This window comes from Ovis canadensis, chromosome 5, assembly GCF_042477335.2.
Source record: "Ovis canadensis isolate MfBH-ARS-UI-01 breed Bighorn chromosome 5, ARS-UI_OviCan_v2, whole genome shotgun sequence".
In the NCBI taxonomy this organism is placed as follows: Eukaryota; Metazoa; Chordata; class Mammalia; order Artiodactyla; family Bovidae; genus Ovis; species Ovis canadensis.
This window is the reverse complement of record NC_091249.1, coordinates 52643043-52669913: the sequence shown is the minus strand read 5'-3', so window position 1 is coordinate 52669913 and position 26871 is coordinate 52643043. Positions and strand designations below refer to the sequence as shown.

At 39.6% G+C, this 26871-nt stretch overlaps 1 protein-coding gene across 1 annotated transcript in view; it reads left to right on the top strand.

Moving 5' to 3' along the window:
* LOC138441214 (olfactory receptor 2Y1-like) overlaps window positions 1-26453 on the top strand; it is a 63847-nt gene extending 37394 nt beyond the window's left edge. The window contains exons 2-4 of the mRNA XM_069591866.1: window positions 16093-16230; window positions 18550-18677; window positions 23324-26453. Coding sequence (XP_069447967.1) covers window positions 23618-24556 — 939 coding nt within the window. The 5' untranslated portion in view covers window positions 16093-16230; window positions 18550-18677; window positions 23324-23617 and the 3' untranslated portion in view covers window positions 24557-26453. The remainder of the gene's footprint in view (window positions 1-16092; window positions 16231-18549; window positions 18678-23323) is intronic.
* The last annotated feature ends 418 nt before the right edge of the window (window positions 26454-26871 follow it).

The following is a 26871-nucleotide window of genomic DNA, read 5'->3' as shown; positions in this document are numbered from 1 at the left end:
TCCTCATTCTCCACTCACCAGAACTTGGTCTAGTTCCCCTATTTGCAAGGGAGCCAGGGAAATGGAGTGGCAGCCTTATGTTCAGCTAAACTTTTCTTACCACTTGGGACCAGCCACCTTAGCCTATAGGAAGCTATGCAGTGGGTGGGAATGAGGTCCCAGGTCATGAAAGGGGACCTGGCTTCTGCTTCACTTGCTGGCCCGCACACACTCTGAGCCTTGAGTGGGGCTCAAGCTCAAGCCCTTGTGTGGGGCTGCCATGTAAGAAGTCTGATGACCCCTAAACCGCTTTGCTGGAAAGGGTTCAACCATGTGAGTCAGTCACTTTGCATAACCGGTCTGGGAGCCTTTAGGTGTCTGCTGCCCTGCTGACACCTACCTGCAACTGCATGGGACACCCTACGTGACAAACACCCAGACAAACCCTTCCTGAATTTATGACCCATTGTAAGCAAAGTGGTTGTATTATGATGCTAAGTTTTGGGGCAATTTGTTAAGCAACAGTAGTACCTGGTACTTGTCTTGTTTTCATCCTCAAACTTTTTTTTTTCCATTTTATATTCAAAATATGCCCCAAGTTTTTATTATGAAAAATTTCAAACCCAGAGAGAAGTTGAATTACTAGTACCAAGAAGACATAGTCCACTGAGATGGTATGACAAATAGTGTTTTGTCAGATGGCAGACATATAAAATTTTCTATACCATTTGAGAGAAAGTTCTTGCAGTTGAAGCAAAGAATTTTAACCAATAGACCATCAGCGAAGTCCCACATTTTTCTGATAATATAAGTAATATTTGCTCATTGTATAACTTATAAAATATATAAAAATAAAAAGAAAATAAGGTTCATCTATTAACTGTCCTGAAGCAAGTTTTTGATTTGAATTGTCTTCATAGAGAAGGCGCGCCCTCTGCTGACAGTAGGGTGAATTGTCAGGTAGTGGAATTTTTATTTATTGTACACCATCTCTTGGGGATTTTGTTGAATTGATTCTTTAGACTTATGAATGAATCAGGAAAGCTGAGTTTCTGAAATTGCAGACCTGAGCCCCAGAGCCACCTACCTGGGGATTTTATCAAAGTCTTAGGTGACGCCTCACCTGAAACAAGTAGTCTGACATACCATTCCTTGCTAAATTGCTTCCTTTTATTGTCCAGAGATAGACTTCCATCCCCAATCCACACCCTGCCAGTTCTACGTCCAATTACATGGTACAGACACGTGGTTCTGAGGTAGGAGGGTTCTGGGTCCCTGGGATGGACAGCTGGTGTTTGTCAAGTACAGTAGATTTTAAGCTTTGTTCTCACCCAGACACTCCAAGGACAAAGCTAGTGGTGAAAGCTGACATCTGCTGAAGTAAAGAGATAACCTCTTATCTCTTCCTGAACTCATGGAAGACTTTCCTGTCTGCACATGAGCAAGAAAGCTTCTTAGGGGTCAGAAAGGGGGGACCCACCCCTTAATAAGTGTGGATATGCACCCACAGGCCTCTTCAGTGGAATCCCTCTTAGCAAAAAGTTGCACACACATCTTCGGGAGGGTCCAAAGGCCAGTCAGGTGTGAAGAAAGAACCAAACTAGGTGGCCAAAGGAAGCAAAGACCCAGAAGGACTGTCCTACATAAGTGATTTCAATCACCTCTTTACTACTCTTCTCATTCAGGACACCCACACTCCTCTCCGCGTGTATATTTCTACCTGGCTTCTGACTTACGGCTCTCCTCCTCATTAGAGAGGATGCCCATTCCCTTTCCCGCTGGGTGTGTATTTCCTGCCATGCTTCTGTCTTAAATAAACAGCTTCTCTGTGTGCTCTCACTCTGTTGTGCTGTGTTTCTAATAATGAACTTTGTACCGATTTTACAATTTTTGTCTCCTTCAAACATTCTTGCTTTCAAAGAGGTTAAAGAGCTGGGCCACTTTGCTTCTAGCCTCTAGCCCTTGCTGGCCTAATGGCTAGGATTCCAGGTTTTTACCCCGTGCTCAGTTCCTTGGTAGGAACTAAAATACCTCTTCAGGATCACTCACTGCTGTCTCTCTGAAGTCAGTTTCAGTACCTCTCTCTCCAAACTGAACTAATGACTGTTTCTTCCTAGATTCTTTTTTTTTTCCACTATTATTCCCTTGATCCATCCTTCCTATCCCCTTTTCTCCAACCACATCTTTTCTTCTTTACACTTTCCACCTTCTAGGGCCTTTGGTGTAAGTTCACTGCACTTTTGTTCTTTTTTTTTTTTTTTTTCTATCAACTTCCGCCTTACTGAAAAATAGCAAATTCATGTATTCACATTTATACAGCAAGGCCTCTGTAAGCTTTATGAAAAGAATATCCTTGGACTTCCTTAGTGGTGCAGTGGATAGGAATCTGCCTGCTAATGCGGGGGACATGGGTTCCATCCCTGGTCCAGGAAGATTACAGATGCTGTGGAGCAGCAAAACGCAAGAGCCACGACAACGAAAGCCCACGCACTCTCGGGCGGTGAGACACAGCTACCGAGCCTATGTGCCAATACTCCTGCAGTCCATGTGCCCGGAGAGCCACACACTGAAACTACCGATCCTGCTCGCTGCAACTAAGGAAGCCCGCATGCCTAGAGCCTGTGCTTTGCAACAAGAGAAGCCGCCACGGTGACACCACAGTGAATAATAGCCACTGCTCACCACAAGTAAAGAAAGCACGGATGCAGCAATGAACACCCAGTGCAGCCAAAAAAAAAATTTAATTAATTAAGAAAAGAATATTCTCTTTCTCTCCCTTTCTATTCCCACCTCCTCTTTCCCTCCCTCCCTCCTCAGAGGAAGTCACACTTTCCCTGGAAATAGTAGTATGCCTGCAACCTTCAGGAGTTGCGAATAGCCATCACAGTAGCTCCTACTCAATTACCTTGATGTCTGACTCCACTGCACAGTAGGTAGGAACTAAAGTGATTTTAGTTACAGCGAATTAATAAAGTACTCATTTTCAAGGTTGATTGACATACCCCTTCTATCAGGAGATATTTGAGGAAGATAGTTGGCTTTGTGGTAAGAGTACTGTAGGGAGAATGAAGGAGGGAGTGAAGCATTTGAACATTCCAAACACTGGAAGCATCAATGTAGAGCGGACTGATGTGCAATGAAGAGATGGGGCCCGGTCGCTCTCAGCTCTTTTGGCCAAGAGTCTTGCCTTGTTGCCTTATTTTGCCTAAGTCCCACAGCCTCTTCTCAATGGGCTACAGAGCCTAATGCTATGGAATGTGAAACAGTCTCAAGTCCTCTGCTTGTTCGGCACATGGCGATCCATGACATGACCTCTAGAGGAGACCCAACTCTCTTAGTGTCTCCATTTAAGCTAACCTCAACCTGTTCTCATCTTAGCTCCACTTGCAGGTGGGGAGCCTTCTTGAAATACCTGATCTCTGCCACTGCTCATGATGTCAGACCCAGACCATTGCTCTGCTGCAGGCCATACAGCATTCTTGTGCAACAAACATATGGAAATAGATAAGCTCCATCTAGACAGGTCTCAGATTGTAGTTGTTTTTCAAAATACTCTCCTTCCTAGTATCCTCCAATGTTTGGCAAAGTGACATAGACAGGGCACACGTTTTTATTTTGCAAATTGAAGTATAGATCATTTATAGTATTATGCTGGTTTTAGGTGTCCAACATAGTTATTCAATATTTATGTAGGTTATACTCCATTTGAATTTGTTGTAAAATATTGGTTATATTCCCTGTGTGACACATTACATCTTTGTATCTAATTTATTTTATATCTAGTAGTTTGTACCTCTTAATCTCCTACCCCATAAAGCCCCTCCCTCCACCACTTTTCCTACTGGTAACCACTATTCTCTATATTTATGAGTCTGTTACTGCTTTGTTGACTGTACTACTGTTACAGTCATTTGTTTGTTTCATTTTTTAGATTCCCCAGATGAGTGAAAACATATATTATCTGTCTTTCTCTGACATATTTCACTTGGAATAAAACTCTCCAGATCCATCCATGTTGTTACAAATGGCAAATGTCATTCTTTTTATATCTATCTTAACCTATATCTACAATTAGATATATAATTTTATATACTCCTAGTTGTATCTCTCTCTCTTTACATATATATATATCTTACATATTTATTGATCAATCATTAATGGACACAGGTTGCTTCTAAATATTGGAATTACAAATAATGCTGCTATGGACATTGGAATGCATGTATCTTTTTGAGTTATGGTTTTTATTTTCTTCAGATATATACCCATCATGGAATAACCACATTTTAAGCTTTTTGGGTAACCTCCACACTATTTCCCATAGTGGCTGCATTTATTTTTAATTGAAGAATAATTGCTTTGCAATTTTCTGTTGGCTTTTGCTGTACAACAATGTGAATCAGCCGTAAGTATACATATGTCCCTCCCTCTGGAACCTCCCCTCCACCACACCCTACCTCACCCCACCCTTCTTGGGGTTGTCACAGAGTCTCGAGTGGAGCTCCCTGTGTTATACAGCAACTACCCACTGGCCATCTGTTTTACATATGGTAATGTGTATGTTTCAGTGCTACCCTCTCAATTGCCCCACCCTCTCCCTCCTCTGCTGTGTCCACAAGTCTGTTCTCAATGTCTGCATCTCAGTTTCTGCCCTGCAAATAGATTCATCAGTACCATTTTTCTAAATTCCGTATATATGTGTTAATATATGAGTTTTTTTCACTTTCTGACTTACTTCACTCTGTATAACAGGCTCTAGGTTCATCCACCTCACTAGAACTGACTAAAATCTATTTTTTTAATGGCTGAGTAATAGTCCATTGTTTATATATACCACTACTTCTTTATCCATTCATCTAGTCAGTGGACATCCAGGTTGCTTCCAAAATTTTGGAGATTTAGCCTCAGCATCAGTCCTTCCAAAGAATATTCAGGACTGATTTCCTTTAGGATTGACTGGTTTGATCTCCTTGCAGTCCAAGGGACTCTCAAGAGTCTTCTCCAACACCTAAGTTCAAAGGCATCAATTCTTTGACACTCAGACTTCTTTATGGTCCAGCTTTCACATCCATACATGACTACTGGAAAAACCAAAGCTTTGACTGGATGGACCTTTGTCAGCAAAGTAATGTCTCTGCTTTTTAATATGCTATCTAGGCTTGTCAGCTTTTCTTTCAAGGAGCACATGTCTTTTAATTTCATGGCTGCAGTCACCATCTGCAGTGATTTTGGAGCCCAAGAAAATAAAGTCTTTCACTGTTTCCATTGTTTCCCCATCTCTTTGTTGTCATGAAGTGATGGGACCAGATGCCATGGTCTTAATTTTTTGAACGTTGAGCTTTAGTCAGCTTTTTCATTCTCCTCTTTCATCTTCATCAAGGGACTTCTTTAAGTCCTCTTCACTTTGTGGATATCTGAGGTTGCTGCTATTTCTCCCAGCAATCTGGATTCCAACTTGTGATTCATCCAGCCCAGCATTTCGCATGATGTACTCTGCATAAAAGTTAAATAAGCGGGGTGACAATATACAGCCTTGACAAATTCCTTTCCCAGTTTTGAACCAGTCCATTGTTCCATGCCTGGTTCTAACTGTTGCTTCTACATCTGCATACAGGTTTCCAAGGAGGAAGGTAAGGTGGTCTGGTATTCCCATCTCTTGAAGAATTTTCCACAATTTGTTGTGATCCACACAGTCAAAGGCTTTAGCGTAGGCAATGAAGAAGAAGTAGATGTTTTTATGGAATTCTCTTGCTTTTTCAATGATCCAGCAGATGTTGGCAATTTAATCTCTGGTTCCTCTGCCTTTTTAAAGTACAACTTGAACATCTGGAAGGTCTCAGTTCGTGTACTGATGAAGCCTAACTTGGAGAGTTTTGAGCATTACTTTGCCAGCATGTGAAATGAGTGCAATTATGTGGTAGTTTGAGCATTCTTTGACATTGCCTTTCTTTGGGATTGGAATGAAAACTGACCATTTCCAGTTCTATGGCTACTGCTGAGTTTTCCAAATTTGTTGGCATATTGAATGCAGCACTTTCACAGCATCATCTTTTAGGATTTGAAATAGCTCAGCTGGAATTCCATTACCTCCACTAGCTTTGTTTGTAGTGATGCTTTCTAAGGTCCACTTGACTTCACACTCCAAGATGTCTGGCTCTAGATGAGTGATCAAACCACCATGGTTATCTGGGTCATTGAGATCTTCTTTGTATAGTTCTTCTGTGTATTCTTGCCACCTCTTCTTAATCTCTTCTGCTTCTGTTAGGTCCATACAACTTCTGTCCTTTATTGTGCCTATCTTCACATGAAATATTCACTTGGTATCTCTAATCTTCTTGAAGAGATCTCTAGTCTTTCCCATTCTATTGTTTTCCCCTATTTCTTAGGAAGGTTTTCTTATCTTTCCTTGTTATTCTTTGGAACTCTGCATTCTAATGGGTATATCTTTTTCCTCCTTTGCCTTTTGCTTCTCTTCTTTTCTCAGCTATTTGTAAGGCTTCCTCAGACAGCCATTTTGACTTTTTGAGGTTTTTTTTTTTCCTTGGGAATGGTTTTGAGTACCACCCCTTGTACAGTATTACAAACTGCCATCCATAGTTCTTCAGGCATTCTGTCTAGCAGATCTAATCCCTTGACTCTATTTGTCCCTTCCACTGTATAATCATAAGGGACTTGATTTGGTCATATCTGAATGGTCTAGTGGTTTTCCCTATGTTCTTCAATTTGAGTCTGAATTTTGCAATGAGGAATTCATGATTTGAGCCACAGTCATCTCCTGGTCTTGTTTTTGTTGATTGTTTAGAGCTTCTCCATTTTCGGCTGCAAATAATATAATCAATCTGATTTTGGTATTGACCATCTGGTGACGTCCATCTGTAGAGTCATCTCTCGTGTTGGAAGAGGGTATTTTCTATGACCAGTATATTCTCTTGGCAAAATTCTGTCAGCCTTTTCCCTGCTTCATTTTGTACACTACTCCAGGTATCTCTTGAATTCCTACTTTTGCATTCCAGTCCTCTGTGATGAAAAGAACATGTTTTTTGTGTGTGTGTTAGTTCTAGAAGGTCTCGCACGTTCATAGCACTGTTCAGTTTCAGCTCCTTCAGCATTAGTGGTTGGGGCATAGACTTGGATTACTGTGATATTGAATGGCCTACTTTGGAAACAAACACAGATCATTTTATTGTTTTTGAGACTGTACCCACGTACTGCATTTTGGACCCTTTGTTGACTATGAAGGCTACTCCATTTCTTCCAAGGGATTCTTGCCCACAGTAGTAGATATAATGGTCATCAGAATCAAATTCTTCCATTCTGGTCATTTTGGTTCACCGTGTCCTAAAATGTTGATGTGCACTCTTTCCATCCCTTATTTGACCACTTCCAATTTACCTTGATTCATGGACCTAATATTCCAGGTTCCTATGCAATATTGCTCTTTACAACATTGGACTTTACTCCCACCACCAGATATATCCACAACTGGGCATTGTTTTCACTTTGGCTCAGCCTCTTCACTCCTTCTGAAGCTGCTTTCAGCTCTTCTCTAGTAGAATATTGGGCACCTACCAACCTGGAGAGTTCATCCTTCAGTGTGACATCGTTTTGCCTTTTCATAGTGTTCGTCGGGTTTTCAAAGAATACTGAAATGGTCTGCCATTCCCTTCTCTTACAGACCACATTTTGTCAGAACACTCCACCATGACCCATCTGTCTTGGGTAGCCTTACATGGCACAAAGCAGTGTATATATGACTTCCCCAAAGTCCCTAACTATCCCTTCCCTCTAGCAATCATGAGTTCATTTTCTAAGTCACTGAGTCTCTTTCTGTTTTGTAAGTAAGTTTATTTGTATGATTTCTTTTTAGATTCCACATATAAAGGGTGTTATACAATATTTCTCCTTCTCAGTATGACTTACTGTATTTAGTATGACACTCTCTAGGTCCATCCATGTTGCTGCAAATGGCATTGCTTCATTCTTTTTGATAGCTGACTAATATTATGCTAAATGATCACATGGACCACAGACTTGTATAACTCAATGAAACTATGAACCATGGAATGTAGAGCCACCCAAAATGGTTGGGTCATCGTGGAGAGCTCTGACAAAATGCGGTCCGCAGATGAAACAAATGGCAAAGCGCTGCAGTATTCTTGCCTTGAGTACCCTAAGAACTATGAAAAGGCAAAAAGATGACACTGGAAGATGAGCCCCCCAGGTTGGTAAGTGTCCAATATGCTACTGGGGAAGAGTGGGGAAATAACTCCAAGAAGAATGATGAGGCTGAGCCAGAGTGGAAATGACACCCAGTTGCGGATGTGTCTGGTGGTGAAAGTGAAGTCCAATTCTATAAAGAACAATATGGCATAGGAACATGGAATGTTAGGTTCATGAATCAAGGTAAATTAGATGTGGTCAAGCAGTAGATGGCAAGAGTAATCATTAGCATTTTAGGAATCAGTGAACTAAAATGGACAGGAATGGGCAAATTTAATTCAGATGACCATTATATCTACTGCTGTGGGCAAGAATCCCTTACAAAAAATAGAGTATCCCTCATAGTCAACAAAAGAGTTGACAAAAGAGTTCAACAAAAGAGTTGAAATGCAGTACTTAGGTGTAGTCTCAAAAATGACAGAATTATCTCTTTCATGAGCAGATAATTGGATTAAAGCTTTATTGAGCAAGGCCATGCTCACCAGAGCAAGACCCAGTTTTTCCCACCGCCAGTCCCTCCAATCAAGAAGCTTATACAAGCTTCTTTGCTTCATCCATCAGAAGGCAGACAGAAGAAGCAAGAAGAAGCACAGTTCCACAGCACCTAAAACAAAAACCTTATTACAGAAAGTTAATTGTGTAAAAAGCAGAAAGTTATGTCCCAGATGAAAGGACAAGATAAAATCCCAGAAAAGCAATGAAATGAAGTGGAGATAGGCAACCTTCCAGAAAAATAATTCAGAATAATGATAGTGAAGATGATTCAGGATCTTGGGAAGATGATGGAGGCAAAAATTGAGAAAATACAAAAAGTGGCTACCAAAAATCTACAAGGACTAAGGAGCAAACAAACAGAGGTGAATGATACACTAGAAGAAATCAACAGCAGAATAACTGAGGGAGAAGAACAGGTAAATGACCTGGAGGACAGAATGGTGGAAATCACTGCCACAGAACAGAATATAGACAAAAAAATGAAAAGAAATGAAGACAGCCCAAGAGACCTGTGGGACAACATTAAACACACCAACATTCACATTATAGGGGTCCCAGAAGGGGAGGAGAGAAAGGACCCAATAAAATATTTGAAGAGATAATAGCTGAAAACTTCCCTAACGTGGGAAAGGAAATAACCAAGTACAGAAAGCACAGAGTCCCAGGCAAGATAAATCCAAGGAAGAACACACCAAGACACATAGTAGTCATACTGACAAAAATTAAAGACAAAGATAAAATATTAAAAGCAAAAAGGGGAAAATGACAAATAACATACAAGGAACTCCCATCAGGCTATCAGCTGATTTATCAACAGAAACTCTACAAGCCAGAAAGGAATGGCACAAGATATTTTAAATGATGAAAGGGAAGAACCTACAACCAAGAATACTCTACCCATCAAGACTCTCATTCAGATTTGATGGAGAAAACAAAAACTTTCCAGACAAGAAAAATTAAGAGAATTCAGCAGCACCAAACCAGCTTTACAACAAATGTTAGAGGAACTTGTCTAGGTAGGAAACACAAGACAAGGAAAAGACCTACAGAGAATAAAGCCAAAACCATTAAATGATAATAAGATCATACATATCAATAAAATTACCTTAAATGTATATGGATTGAATGCCTCAATCAAAAGACATACACTGGGTGGGGGGATGAAAGCATGTGCCTGCATGCACTTCCCCTTACCACATCACTCTGCTTGACACCACCCCCCCAATCATATGTAATTATTTTATATTGTTAAGTTAATCATGCTCCCATGATGGCTTGTAATTATAATTATCTTTTATATTCTGTGTTTATTGATTGCAAAAACTGATACACATCTTTCACTATTGTCATTATGTAAATATTACTCACTTAATACCATCATTTCATGATTGGTCAACAGAAAAATAATAGGACTCTATATCATCAAAACTACAATTTAATAGAAACACTTGTAATCACTGTTTAAAATCCAGATGCATCAGAATTGTCTTAAAATAGTTTGAAAAATACAAATTTTTGCCCCTAGGTATTGCTTTTCCTCTACAGAGCTCCAGATATGTTTCTAATGAGTAGCCATGTTTAAAAACAGCTGGACTATATGATGATCTTTTACTTTTACCTAGCTTATTTCACATTTTCTATTTCATATTCAGTGCTCCCATTTAATTTAGTTTATGTTTTCCAATTTTTTCATCTCTTTTTTTTTTTGATGTTCTTTCTCTAGCGTTTATCAAATGTTGTAGAAAAGCTTTTGTATACATATGTAAATAATTTATACAATGTATATATTTTAGAAAACATATACATTTTTGCCTAACTAAAAAATTTATGACATTTTGATTTCACTTGTTTGACTTAGTATGAGAAGAATGCTAGATTTCTAACTTAAAAATTAGGTATGCACAAGTAACAAAGATTTACTGTACAGCGCAGGGAACTATAGTCAATATCTTATAATAACCTATAATGGAAAATAATTTCAAAAATAGTATACATGTATAACAGAGAAGGCAATGGCACCCCACTCCAGCACTCTTGCCTGGAAAATCCCATGGACGGAGGAGCCTGGTAGGCTGCAGTCCATGGGGTCGCTAAGGGTCAGACACGACTGAGCGACTTCACTTTCACTTTTCACTTTCATGCTTTGGAGAAGGAAATGGCAACCCACTCCAGTGTTCTTGCCTGGAGAATCCCAGGGATGGGGGAGCCTGGTGGGCTGCCGTCTATGGGGTCACACAGAGTCGGACACGACTGAAGCGACTTAGCATACATGTATATGTATAACTGAGTCACATTGCTGTGCACCTGAAACATTTAAAGTCAACTATGTTTCAATAAAATATGCATATTAAGACCAAAAAAATTGTATTAAAGGCATATGTACTTGCATATGTGTGCACATGTGCCTCATAAATAAAGTGAGAAATCAACATAGAGATTAGGAGACTTTTGTAATGTACATAACATAAAAGTAATGAAAAATATATTTGCAGATAAATCCTGAAGCAAGTTGAATAGCTGATGACATGCAAGAAGATGCTCAACTTTGCTAATAATCAGTAAAGTGTAAATTAAAATGACAATGAAATGAAATTTCATATCCATCTGATGAGGAAACATTTAAAGGTTTTTATAAAGATAGAAATAAGATAAACTCCTTAAAAATGCAATTTGTGAATACCTTTTGATGTTGATGATCATCATCTCCTATGACTCAGGAATTTTATGCTGTGATAACTATCTAGAGAAATTTCTGCAGGCAGGCACAAGAGTTATGAACAAATATGCTCTCTGCCTCACTGTTTGATGTAGCAAAATACTTGACACAATACTTCTTTCTTCAAAATTAGTGATTAAACAGTTTGTACTATGAAATTCTATGTAGCAATTAAAATGAATAAACTCCGTATACCCTTCCCCTTAGCAGAGAATCATCTCCAGAGACCTGTTTTTGCTCACTCATTTATATTTATCTTCATTGCTACATATTTTTAGTAGATTGTATGGCATATCTATGTAGTCAGTGGAAAGTTATTCTGCCCTAAAAAAAACCATAAAGTGCTGATACATGCCATGTATAAACCTTGAATGCATGATACTAAGGGAAAGAAGCTAGACAGAGAAAAGATTACATGTTTTAGGAGTCTATCTATATGAAATATTCAGAAAAGGTTAATCTGTATATAGAGAAATATATTAGTGCTTGCCTGGAGCAGAAGGTGACAACAGGGAGTGATAACAAATGGGCACGAATTTTCTTTTTGGACTAATGAAAATGTTCTAAAATGATGGATGCACAACTGTATGAATGTGTGAAAAGCCACTGAATTATATACTTTAATTGGTTGAATTGTATGGTATGTATATTATATCTCAATAAAGATTTTAAAGGACTTCCCTGGTGTCTCAGCGGTAAAGAATCCACCTGCAATGCAGGAGGCTTAAGAGATGTGACTTTGATCCCTGGGTTGGGAAGATTCTTGCCTGAAGAATCCCATGGACAGAGGAGTCTGGCGGGCTACAGTCTATAGCGTTGCAGAGTCTGACACGGATGAAGCGGCTGAGCAAGCACAAAGATGTTAAAAGTAATATATGCTAACTGAAGCAAATAAAATTCTGTTGTCTAATAAAGAAAAATCCATCAGTATTCCTCTACTTTGATTCCCATGTGCAACATCCTTCTACTAAGCAGCATAATCACGATCAGTTCGAGATGAATCTTTTCACATTTTTCTTCATGTTTACATAAGACTTTTGAGAGTCCCTTGTACTTCAAGGAGCTCAAACCTGTCAATTCTAAAGGAAATCAAAATCATGAATATTCATTGGAAGGAATGATGCTGAAACTGAAGCTCCAATCTTTTCTGCTGGGAAAGATTGAAGGCCAGAGGGGAAGGGGTCGACAGAGGATGAGATGGTTGGATGGCATCACCAACTCAATGGACATGAGTTTAAGAAAGCTCCGGAAGATGGTGAAGGACAGGGAAGCATGGTGTGCTGCAGCCCACGGGGTCACAAAGAGTTACCTGGGTCAGAAAGATCCCCTGGAGAAGGAGATGGCTATCCATTCCAGTATTCTTTCCTGGAGAATTCCATGGACTGAGGAGCCTGGCAGGTTATAGTCCATGGGATGGCAAAGAGTAAGTGACAAACACTTTCATTTTTTTCACTATGTGTATCACCAGATACCTGCTTTGCTCATTTATACCTAGATTTAGATTCTGGCACAGCCATGGGATATCTGAACAACTTGAACCCTCTGTGCCCCAGCATCTTCTTCTGCAGAATAACAGTGAGATTGGTAACTACCAGGCAAGGTTACTGTGAGTACTAATTGGGTTAATACGTGGAGTGCTTAGAAGAGTGTTTGGCAAATGGTAAATCTGTATATGTTTTAGCTGTGGTTTTTTTTTCTTTCATGGATAGTTATCTAAGAAGATTTTCCCCATCTACTCAGAAAGTAATCTTTTCCATAACTGTACATAGTACATTTTGTACATTTGTACAATTGTACATAATTTGTACAGCTGACTCATTGGAAAAGTCCCTGATACTGGGAAAGATTGAGGGCAGACGGAGAAGAGAGCTTCAGAGGATGAGACGGCTGGATGGCATCACCAGTGCAATGGACATGAACTTGGGCAAACTTCAGGAGATGGTGAGGGACAGAGAGGCCTGGCATGCTGCCGTCCATGGGGTCACAAAGAGTCGGACACAGCTGGGCAACTGAACAACAACAACAGCAACAACATAGTTTTTACTGACATTAATACTAATTAACTAATAGTAAAATGATACTCAGTAAAGTAATAGTGTTTAAATATTTTAATGTTTCCCTAAATGATGTTAAGCTCTCTGAGCGAGGGGAGAGACTATTGCACTTATCACTCAGATTGCAATTATTTTATGTGATATCTGTCTTGTGTTAGACAGTAGACTCAAGTACAGTCATTTTCTGCATTTATTTTTTCAGACAAAGAGAAGACACAGAACAAGTGTTTGTATTACAGTAATGTTTCCCAGGTGACTCTGATGGTGAAGAATCTGCCTGCTAATGCAGGAGATGCAAAAGACACAAGTTTGATCCTTGGGTTGGGAAGCTGCCCTTGAGTAGGAAATGGTAACCAGCTCCAGTATTCTTGCCTGGAAAATTTCATGGACAGAGGAGCCTGATGAGCTATAATCCATGAGGCCACAGAGAATCGGACACAACTGGGTGATTGAGCACGTACCATTGAATGAATGTCTACCATAGGCTGGCACTTTGTTTACAATGTATCATTAATCCACAAATAGTGCTACAAGATAGGTCATACTAACAACATCAACAACTTTTATTTTCTGAGACTCCAAAATCAATGGAGACTGTGACTGTAGCCATGAAATTAAAAGATCCTTGCTCCTTGGAAGGGAAGTTATGACAAGCCTCGAGAGCAGCATATTAAAAAGCACAGACATCACTTTGCTGACAAAGGTCTGTATAGTCAAGGCTATGGTTTTTTCAGTAGTCATATACGGTAGTGGGAATTCATCCATAAAGAAGGCTGAACACCAAAGAACTGTTGCTTTTGAATTGCGGTGCTGGAAAAGACTCCCAGGAATCCCTGGAACTGCAAGAAGATCAAACCAGTCAATCCAAAAGAGATCAACCCTGAATATTCATTAGGACTGATGCTGAAGCTGAAGCTCCAATACTTTGGCCACCTGATGCGAAGAGCTGACTCACTGGAAGAGACCCTGATGCTGAGAAAGAGTAAAGGCAGAAGGAGAAGGGGGCACAGAGGATGAGATGGTTGGATAGCATCACTGACTCAGTGGACCAATATTTGAGCAAACTCTGGGAGACAGTGAAGGACGGGGAACCTGTCATTTTACAGTCTGTGGGGTCTCAGAGTCAGACACGATTTAGCAACTGAACAACAACTCACAGGGAAACTGAGGCTTCAGTGCATCAGGAAATCTTTTAAAAATTGTTTTTTTAGTATATTTCAAAAACTATATCTCAGTTTTATTGAGATATAGTTGGCATAGAACATTGTGTAAGTTTAAGGTGTGAAAGTGAAAAGTAAAAGTGAAGTCGCTCAGTTGTGTCCAACTCTTTGTGACCCCATGGACTGTAGCCCACCAGGATCCTCCGTCCATGGGATTCTCCAGGCAAGAATACTGGAGTGGGTTGCCATTTCTGATAATTCGATAAACATATATATTATGGAATGATTACCACAATAAGGTTAGTTAACACATCTATCACCATATGTAGTTACCATTTTTATGTGGGTAGTGAGAATTATTAATATCTATTCTCATAGCAACTTTCAAGTGTGCAATATAGTATTGTTAACTATAGTCAACATGCTGCACACTAGGTTCCCGCAACTTATTCATCTTATACTGAGAAATTTGTACTCTTTAACAACATTCATCCATTTCTGCCCACCCCCACCTGGCAATGACCATGCTACTTTCTATAAAAAAGCTTTTCAAGATCCCAAAGCTAGTCATGGCAGAGAAATTTTCTCTATGTTACATTACGATGCCTTAAATAAACACAAATAATTTTCATTGTTGAATTTCTTATTTACCACAGTATCTAGAACAGGGTTAATTGCTTAATAATTTTTGAGTGAATTAACAAAATGAACACATTTTACTTTAAAATTTTGTGTATTAAAGCTGAATATAAGAAGCTAAATACTAATACTTTAAATATTGTGTATGAGAGAGAAATGTAGAACAATAAACTTGTTGTTAAGGAAATTAATATTAAATTGGATGGATGATGTGCATAAATGAGAATATATGAGCATTCTTTGAGGAGCCCAGGGGAGGAAAATATCTGGGGTATATGTTGAACACAGTAAACTTCAAGTGAGACATGAAACTTAGTCTGAGTGGTGAGGGGCAGGTAGCATTTGGGTCAAAATAGGAGAAGTATGAAGTATCCAAGTAGCATGAGCCAAGTGAGAAGGTGTAATCTGAGGACACTATGTAGATCAGCTTGGTTGGGGCAGCGTAAGGGGGATAGAGAGAATTGAGATTTCAAGGCAGATCATGAAGCACCAGAGAGTTGATCATAATTGCCACATTGGGGCCCAAAGTTCTCCAAGGTCTCACCTGGCAACAGTTCTCTCTTCATTGCTCTAAGGAGAACTTGGCAGTGCCCATGGGGCAGAATTGGAGCACTCAGCCTTGTGGTCAGGAGATGGTCTGATAATACACCAGCTCCCTCCTGGTCTGAGTCGGTAGGGTAAGCAAGTGGGATACAGTGGCGGTGGTGGGGTGGGGGTGGGGGGCGTGGTATTCCCAGCTCCTGGCATATGTGCCCTGCTCAGGGAGGAAACATATGCAATCATCAGTTCTCCAGGAAAGGGACTCTGACCTAAGCCTTCCATCCCACAGACGGAGTTAGGATCAAAGTGGAACGCATCTTCTCCAGACATCTCTAGACGCCACCAGTCTTAAATGTGCCTCACATCACCTTAGAATCCAAAGAACTGAGAGGAGTAAATGCAGTAGTTGTCTTCCCTAGATCTCTGGGTGAGTACTGAGTTCCTTTGGCCTTACAATTAAAATTCATATAACTCTGGAAATATTCCATTAGGCAATTAGTATTGAGTTCCATTGTGTTGAGTCCTGGGTTTAAGGATATAGAAGTATTGAATTCATTTTTAAACCTATTTTATCACTGATGGAATCTTTACCTCTTTACCTACTCACCCACTACACACAGCAGGTAAAATAGTCTCACCTGCATCACTTATAACTGCATAAACTTAGGGAAATCATTGAACAATGATAAGGCTTTCAGTTTCTTTATATAAAGTATAAGGTTTGGCTTAAAATAATTTTGAAGTCCCTTCTAACACTCAAATCCTATAATATCAATGGCTATAATATGTAAAGTAAACTGTGTACATCAGAGGCAGGAGACAAAGTATAGAAGCATGGTCAGAGATGTTGAAGAGAAATCAAGGAAGTCTTCTTGGAGGAGTAGACAGCAAGACAGAATCCCTCCTATTTGGAGACAGTGTTCTGTGTAGGGAAACAGAGTTGAAAAAAGCAATTTGTTAATTCAACCTTTGAATGTGAATTAAACAGACTGGACCCTCACTGTAGTTTTCTGACCTTATAATAGAAAATATTGTTGGGTTATTATTGAGTATTTAATAAAAGAGTCTTGAAGATCACTGCACAGACTTGTGGGATGAGATGGGATTTGTGTGTGAGAGTAGTGGGGTCAGGATAAGAGAATGGCCAAGTGAGACTATGGGAAGGAGAATGCATAGAAGGATGTTTTAATATCTAGTAAGGTTTGATAATTTAATCTTCCAAAAATGAACAAGAGAGCTATTATGCAGGTATAATAGGAGGAAATAAAATTAGATTAGGTTCATATTTAAGGATGGATATTCTAACAGTGAAGGTTAGGACGGAGTTTGTGGGATCTCTCTCTCTCTCTCTCTCTCTTTTTTTTTTGCCTAGAATAGAAGATTAAAATTTTCTGGTTTGAATCTGGCTCCACTGTAGTCAGATAACATTGTTAAATTAGTGTATTGGCATTAAGGATGTATTACTGCATGCTGTTGAATAAAAACTATAAATATAATTTCTGTTCTCAAGAAGTCTGTTATTTATAGAGATAATGCACACACACAGATGCATGTACACACAGACACAAATACAAAGATAAACACAAAATTTGATATATGTACTGCAGAAAATCAACAGTCTCATATGCAGATATCAAAATGCTTTGTGTGTGCCCAGGAAATTAAGAGTAAGAGTAAAAAAAATTTTAACATAATTTAAGATTAGAAAAATATAAATCAGAACTGGGTTAGATCATCTGGGTCAGATCATCTAGCCCAATCTTCCAGTTAGTGCAGGAACATTTTTACAACATGCTGAAATGTCAGCTTTCAGCCTCTGAATGAGGAAGCTTTCAATTGACAAGAAAGTCACTACGTTTCCAGGCAGGGTATTTTTAGACTGCTTCATTTTATCCCCCCAAGCTTTTCTTTCTATTGAGCCACAGTCTCAGACACAGTCACAGCCACAGTGTAAGTTTCACCAGTTGGTTATACTTCTGCCTTTGGAGGAGTACAAAGCAAATTCAATACCTTTTCCATATGATAGATCTTTGAACATGTATACATGCTATCATGTTTGTCTTTAAGTGAACTCATTTCTAATCTGAAAAACACAATTAAAATCTCTGTTTCTAATGCAGGATATTTTTGGTGCCTTATTGATTTTACTGCCCTTAGGTTCTATGTATTTTGTCAAGGTTTTAATCCCAGTCGATTGCCATGAGCTTGTAAAATACTCAAAATTCTATCTGGCTAGGGCAGAGTATTGGGTACTGTTCAGTTCAGTTCAGTTGCTCAGTTGTGTCTGACTCTTTGTGACCCCATGAATTGCAGCACGCCAGGCCTCCCTGTCCATCACCAACCCCTGGAGTTCACTCAGATTCATGTCCATCGAGTCCGTGATGCCATCCAGCCATCTCATCTTCTGTCGTCCCCTTCTCCTCCTACCCCCAATCCCTCCCAGCATCAGAGTCTTTTCCAATGAGTCAACTCTTCTCATGAGGTGGCCAAAGTACTGGAGTTTCAGCTTTAGCATCATTCCTTCCAAAGAAATCCCAGGGTTGATCTCCTTCAGAATGGACTGGTTGGATCTCCTTGCAGTCCAAGGGACTCCCAAGAGTCTTCTCCAACACTGTACTTTTATTTAAATGCAAAGATGCACAAGGGTCATTTGTTAAAACCTAGATATGGATGGGATGAAAACACATGTTTTTAGGAACTAGTTAAATCAGCCTAATATCATTTTCTTCTTTTATTGGAATGATAGATTTGGGAAATATGAAAGGAAATGGATATTTGGAAGCTATCACCTTCACTTGAGGAACATGGAATCCAGAAAAGTGTGCATATCATGATTATTTCTTCAACGTTTGGAGGATTGTCTGTTGGAGGAAGGTTTGTGTTTGCTCTGTGTGCTCCCCTAATGAGACTTTCCCTATCCTCAGCTGTACACACTGGGACTTTTCACATGAAGGCTCTGTGATGCCCAATCCGTGAGTCAGTTTGAACAGAACAGAGCTTGCATTATGGTCAAGCCCAGCTGGGTTTTGAGATGTAGGACTAGGAGTAATGCGTGGGATCTACCAGGGGCCCAACCTTAGGTCAGCGTGAGGAATAACTTGTTACTGTTATTGAAAGATGGAAAAGACTCCCAGGAGTTCGTGAGTAACTATAGTTTTTCTTTTCATAAGTACCAACCAGATATGAGCATGAAACAGATCCCAGCCACTGAGACCAGAGAGAGTGGAGAAGTGAAGCTCTGTGAGGGCTGGGAATGTTTAACTGGATCCTGAGTGGTAAATACGTGACCAATGTATGATGAACTGTGCTGAATAAAAGGGTTCACTGGCATGAGCCTAGTGAAAGATTTAATGTGGTACTTGAGAAGACACATACGCTGTAGTTCTGGGAAATCAGCTTATTCTCAGCAGGGCTCTAAGGGTTAGGAAGCAGGAAATATCCCCTTAGGAAGGCAGCTCACAAGAGGTCAGGCAGGTGCCAAGGCTACGGCTGGTCAGAGGCAGGTTAACAGGATGAAGTAAGGATATAAAAACTTTGATTTGGAGGCTATGTAAACATTGATTCTTTCTCTCATCTCATCAGATTTCAGATAAAATGTACACATCCCAAGAGAACAGAACTATTGCATCTCACTTTTTAAGTGAGGCTGAAATGCAGTAAGACTTCAGGGTTTTTTTTTTTTTTTCTATTTATTTATTTATTTTACTTTACTTTACAATATTGTATTGGTTTTGCCATACATTGACTTGAATCCACCATGGGTGTACATGTGTTTCCCATCCAACTTCAGGTCTTTTAAAATACCTATCAAATACGGTACAAGTGAATGCCTGCAGGCATCAGGGATTTAATTATTGCAGACTTATGTGCTTATCACTGCTTGAGGTATTAAAACTGTAATTGTGAACGAGATAGATAGAGCTCTGACCTCTGTAAGCTCTAATGTGGTGGGATAGAGCAATGATTAAATCAGAAACTGAAGCTGAATGTGATAAATTGTATATGAGAAGGTACAACACTTTACAGGGCCGTGTGTGTGTGTGTGTGTGTGTGTGTGTGTGTGTGCATCGTAGGACATTCAGCAGCATCTTTGGTCTCAATCCACTAGATGCCAATTTTATCAACTAAAAATGTCCCCTGAGGGGTAAAACTGGCCTGGTTGAGAACTGCTGTCTTAGAAGAAGTGAAATCTAAGCTGTGATCTGAATCCAACATGAGGGTGTAGAGACTGATGACTACTTTTCTAGTTTGGCAAGCTCTGTAGCTTGGTAGTGCCCATTCCTGAGATGGGACACACAAGATAAGAACCAGTTTTATTCTTATGATGAATTCAGTATTAGACATTGCTGAGTTTTAAGTGCTTAGGGGACATCCAAGGGAAGATTCACAGCAAGAAGATGGACTAGAGCAATTTGAAGTTCAGAACAGAGATCAGGGGATGGAGAGATATACTTGGGTGTTATTACCATTGATTTAAGCCTGGAGCGGATGGCATTTTTCAGAAACCCTCTGCAAAGTGGTAAAAAAAAGAAGATCTTGGGTGGGACCTTGAGGAGGAATACCAACATGCAAGAAATGCATAGAAAAATAGGATTATACCTAAGAGATTAAAGAATGGGCAGAGAAGATAGAAAGACATCCAGGAAAGCAAGGGTAGAATTTTCATATAGAAGGAGACAGTAGTCAACACATAAAATGCTGAGACAAAGGTAAGAACTGACAATGTCCCTGAATTTTCTCATAAAGACTTGTGAGGATAAAACCCCTATTGCAGTGGGTTGAAGGAAAAATGGGAAGGAGGTAGCTGAAACATTGTACATAGACAACTCTTTTAATAAACTAATCTATGAAGGAGGAGAAAAGATGGCAGTAACTAGAAGGGGACACAGGGTGAAAAGAGGCTTTTTAAATTAGAGAAGCTTGATCGGATGTCATTTCTGTTGGGGAAGAGATAGTAGAGAGGGGGATGTTAATGGTGCATTAGAAAGGCTACAAATTTTTAGTAGCATTGAGATGGGCATTTGAATTATTCTTTTTAGCAGAATTTATTAGTCTGAGTTTAGTCTATAGAGAATTGCATTCTTCCAAAATTGGGTGCATGGGTCAAAGAGATAATAAATTAAGAATATTAGTAAGCAAATAGTTGACATGACATATTAAGAAATCCGAGACGCACAGAGATGGGAGTAAGGAACTGATAGGAGAAAATAAAAAAGCAAAAGACCATAAGTGAGGAAATGAGGCAGGACCTTCATTTAAAAAGTTCTGGGTCTGAGATTCCATGGCAATCATGCATCAGATGGTGCAAGGACATTTGCGGAAATGACTTTTAGGTTTCCTTCCAAGCTACAAAAGCCAGTCTAGACTGGATTTTTATCTAGTCTGAGCTCACATTTGGTAAAATTCAGCAATCAAGTGGGCTCTGTTAGCTTGCGTTGTTTTCGGTCAGGATATTCCTACATCATCTTTGTTTTCTACCTTTTTAGTGAACAGCTGTCACGTTTAATCTCCCCCATTCAACATTTGTGTAAGGTTTTGAAGCTAAGTTCAATATTACCTTATTATCTTATCTATTGGTTTAGAGCCCCTTGTTTCATCATTGTGAGATCCCTTTGAATTATGGTTTTATCATACATCATATTACTTGTGTGTGTGTTTTTTATTTTTTAAATTTTAAAATCTTTAATTCGTACATGCGTTCCCAAACATGAACCCCCCTCCCACCTCCCTCCCCACAACATCTCTCTGGGTCATCCCCATGCACCAGCCCCAGGCATGCTGCACCCTGCCTCAGACATAGACTGGTGATTCAATTCTTACATGATAGTATACATGTTAGAATGCCATTCTCCCAAATCATCCCACCCTCTCCCTCTCCCTCTGAGTCCAAAAGTCCGTTATACACATCTGTGTCTTTTTTCCTGTCTTGCATACAGGGTCATCATTGCCATTGAAAATATATTTATCTCTCTGCCATCATAGAAATCCTTGACAAAATACACTGTAGAAGTGGTTAAAAACCTTTGCACTACATGATGACAAAGCAGGAATTGTTAAACCTTCGCCACATTGCAGACGAGTTAATTCTTTTGTGTTGCACAGGAAATATATATTTCTGGAACATTTATGTTCACCAAGCATGATGCATACTTTGGAAATACACTCGTTGATTCATTCAACAACAGCTATTAAACACCTTTTATTCACCAGGAACTTCACTGAGAGATGGAGGCAAAATGGTGAACAAAAGCAAAGCTAGTTTCATAAAACTTAAAAATTAGTGGTTGAGAACAACAAGTGTTAAAAATGTGTATGCAATATTCTTTGCAGCTCACAGAATGTATCATACCATTTAATACCAATCAAAATCCTATGAAATAAAGTTATTTTCCCTATTTCAAAGCTAAGTAGGTTGAGACTCACAGAAGTAAAATTTCCAGAACAGGTAGCACAGGCAGAGTGGGTTGGTGATAGAGCTAATCTGTAGGAACCTGACTATGGCCTTTCAAGTCTATTGCACTACACTATGGTGACCATTTGAAAAACATAGTTGATCAGAAAGAATTATGTAGAGTATTTTAAGGCATTTGGATAGGCCCCTGATACTAAAGAGCAGCATGAGTCAAGAATTCTGAGCAGTGAAGAGACATGATCTTATTTGCAATTTAAGAAAGTCATTCTGACAATAGTGTTCAGAGTTGATTCATAAATAGTCTCTAAACAAGATATTTTGGAACATTATAGAAATATTGAGCCATCAATCAAGTCATTGAAAAAACAAGATGACAAGGAGAAAGAAGTAAAAGATATTTAGGCTATAGATTCAATAGGACATATTGAGCAATCAGTTTTAGGATGGGGTGAGGAGAGATCTGAGATAACCACAACATTTTTTAAGGGGGAAGAGGCTATCACTTACCGAGTAAGGGAATGCAACAGAAGCATATATGGAGGGAAGATATGAGACTTGAACATGCTAAACTTGAGATGCCTATGGATTATCTTAGCAGTGTCCAAAAAGAAGAGATACTTGATTTTGAAGTTCTGAAGAGCAGTCTTGGCTGCAAACCAATACTTAGAAGTCATTATTGGTAACTGAAGCCATGAGTGGGATCACCAGAAAGAGTGTGTAGGGTGAGGAGAGAGCCAGGTAAAGTTTCCAGGGAATGATAATATTTAAGACCTTATTGAAAGAAGAGGCACCATCAGAGGAGAATACACTGAGTTGACAAGGAGAAGAATGTGTATTTATGGAAGCCAGTGGAGAAGTTTCCAAAAGGAAATATGATCAACAGTAAATAGGAAGATGGGAGAAGTCTGTACCTTACATGCATTGTCATTTTTTGACCAATTAAATTTTTATTTATATTTATGTTATGGGGATTTGATGGATATATTTATCAGTTAGAGAAGGGGGAAATTATTCTAGGCATCATAACTCATCACAAGAAGCATACTTGTTGCTAATTTTTTTTTTTCCCAAAAGGATGGACCTAACTTTTCTTGATTCTTTTTGACAGATGGTCTCTGCTTTCACACAAGGAAACATCAGGTCCCAAGGATTTAGTGGCCTGGCTGAAATCATAGAGCAAGCACATAACAGGACTGGAGTTCAAATGAAAGTCACATCATTCTTCATCTAGTAATCTTCACTCTCAAAGTAGGAGAAGACTGGACAGAATGGAGCTGAATAGCAAAACAGATAAGACAATGCATGAGTTAGGATTATCTAGGGAAAATTGTGAAATAATTTTAAAATCCTTCTTCATAAGAGTCATTACATTGTTTTCTGCTATTTGAACAGGCAAAAAGCCATGGGAAGTTTCAACACAAGTTCTAGAGAAGGCTTCATTTTAATGGGCTTCTCAGATTGGTCTCAACTGGAGCCCATCCTTTTTGTCTTTATTTCAGTTTTCTATTCCTTAACTATCTTTGGCAACACCACCATCATCACTCTTTCCCTCCTGGAACATCAGTTGCACACGCCCATGTACTTCTTTCTTAGACATCTTTCCTTCTTGGACCTCTGCTATACCACCAGCACTGTGCCCCAGCTTCTGATCAACCTTCATGGACTCGACCGGACCATCAGCTATGAAGGGTGTGTGGTCCAGCTCTTCAGCTCCCTTGCCCTAGGCTCCACTGAATGTGTGCTCCTGGTGGTGATGGCCTTTGACCGCTATGCTGCTGTCTGTCATCCACTCCGCTACACAGCCATTATGCATCCCCACCTCTGCCAGACGCTGGCTATTGCCTCCTGGGTAGGAGGCTGCATGAACTCTCTGGTTCAGACAGGCCTCATGATGGCTATGCCTCTCTGTGGTCTCCACCTCCTGAATCACTTCTTCTGTGAGATGACTGTTCTCCTGAAGCTGGCTTGTGAGGACACAGAAGGGACAGAGACCAAGATGTTTGTGGCTCGAGCCATAATCTTGGTTGTTCCTGCAGTACTAATTCTAGGCTCCTATGTATACATTGTTCAGACAGTGCTGAAAGTCAGGTCAGTGGCTGGGAGAAGAAAGGCTTTTGGGACTTGTGGGTCCCATCTCTTGGTGGTTTCCCTTTTTTATGGCTCAGCCATCTATACGTACCTGCAACCCATGCACAGTTATTCTGAGAGTGAGGGAAAGTTTGTAGCCCTTTTTTATACCATAGTTACCCCTATGCTCAATCCTCTAATTTATACCCTAAGGAACAAGGATGTGACGGGGGCTGTGAGGAAGGTACTAGGGAGAGGCAGATACTTAGTGTAGGAGAGAAAAGCAGGAATAATATAGTCATCTGTCATAGCTCTCACACCTTGGAGACTATCTGATCCCTGGAGGGGAGTTCAGTTCAGTTCAGTCGCTCAGTCGTGTCTGACTCTTTGCAACCCCATGAACCACAGCATGCCAGGCCTCCCTGTCCATCACCAACTCCCAGAGTCCACCCAAACCCATGTCCATTGAGTCGGTGATGCCATCCAACCATCTCATCCTCTGTCGTCCCCTTCTCCTCCTGCCCTCAATCTTTGCCAGCATCAAGGTCTTTTCCAATGAGTCAGGAGAGGAGTTAGTCATTAGAAAATAGTCCTTTATAGGCCAGAGCTTTACTGTGTTCCTTGTTTGGAAGTTGGAAGTGGATATTTCTTATGACTCTTTCTAGTTCAGTGTCTATTATTATGCAAAAGAGAGTAAGTGTTGATTCGTATCAGAACTTTCCAAAGGAATGAAGTTGGAAAAAAGGTATACTGTGTCTACTTATGGAGAGTGGGCGGGGTTCTCAGCAAATCTGTGAGAGAAGACTTGATTGGAATGACTGCAAGTTTTCCAAAGTCCATGGTACAATATAGATGGCACTGTCCTCACAGGGAGAAGACATGAATTCACTCCTCTTCTTCTAATTAACCATCGCCTTCATATCTCTTGGGCCTCACTCTTGGCTAAGCTGGTAAAGAATCCACCTGCAATGTGGGAGACCTGGGTTTGATCCCTGGGTTTGGAAGATCCCCTGGAGAAGGGAAAGGCTACCCACTCCAGTATTCTGGCCTGGACAATTCCATGGACTGTATAGTCCATGGGGTCACAAAGAGCTGGACACAACTGAGAGACCTTCACTTTCACTTCACTTGCATATTGCAGGACCATTTCTAAGATCTCCTTTGGTGGTTACCAGTCTATGAAACTTGGCACAAGTAGAGATCATGAACAGAGGTTCTTCATGGAGCATATATAGTCTCAGACATGAATATCATTTACCTATTTGAAGAAAAGACAAAATTATTAGGACATCACTGAGTAATGGGAAGCACCAACATCTCATCAGCTGTATTAACAGCGTTATCATGCTGATTTGGGTTATGGGCAAGGTCTTTTCCATGGAAGAGAAGAATAGAGATGAAATGAGTATAAAAATAATGAGAAAGTGATATAGGAAAAGAAGAAAGAGCAGAAGTGAAAGAATAAAGAAAAAAGAAAGAGAGAGAGATTCCTGTGGTAGGCAGTGGTGGGCAGGTCAGGAGACTCTAGGGCAAGGGGGGAAAGCAGTGGACACTTGAAATTCCAGTACTGTCTTTCCAATCTACATACTGAAATGATGCTTTCATGTCAAAGGCAGATATCATTGTTGATAATCTTTTACAATAAGTCTCAGTGATTTTCACATTGGGTTAATCTTGTTTTATTCCAGTAACAGCAACTAATATTTGTTTGCTATTCTAAAAACATTTTGCATAAATTGTCATTTATCTTTACAATAGCCTTATGAAAGTTTTGTCATTTTCCCTATTGATGATTAAACTGAAGTTTCAAAGTTTTAAGTAACTTTTCCAGGTTCAGTGAGCCTGAGGTCCAGATTTATGTCATCCTAAATCCAACCTTTGTTACTACATCTTACCAATTCTGCTTTAAAAAGAAATAGAAAGTGTACTGTCACATCTTTTAAATTTTTTAAATCAATTAATTAAATCCTATCAACTTATCCACTACTTAAGTAGCTCAAGAAACTAACCAACAATCTTCCTGGAATGAATAGTTTTCCTCTTAAGTGTTAGGCATGTGAGTTCCTAGTAAATCAAGGTTCAAACTCTTCAGACATATGAATTAACCTAATAGAGAAAAAAAGATTATTTGAATCATCAATGCAGAATTTAATAAACTTATTTTTGGTTAATGTGTTATTCTTTCAGTTGATATGCAGAAAAATAGCCTCTCAATTGTATTGAGGGGAGCATATCATTAAAGAAATTTGTGAAGATTAATTAATTAATTTTAATTGGAGAATAATTACTTTACAATATTGTGATATTTCTTGCTAAACATTGACATGAATTGGCCACAGGTATACATGTTTAAGAGGCCACTGGAACAGCTGGGTACATACAGCCATTGTGTTTGCAAGTCAGTTCATACTGGAGGCAAATGCTATCTCCATAGGAACCTACACCCTTGGGTCTCCTTAGATCTTCTTATCCATGGCAGTGGCTAATTGATCATCAGAGGGCATGCATCCCAGTAGCCACACCAGAGTCACTGAGTGATTCAAAGTTACCCTAACCTATTCAAGAGAGGAAGTCAGAGGGGAATTCCAT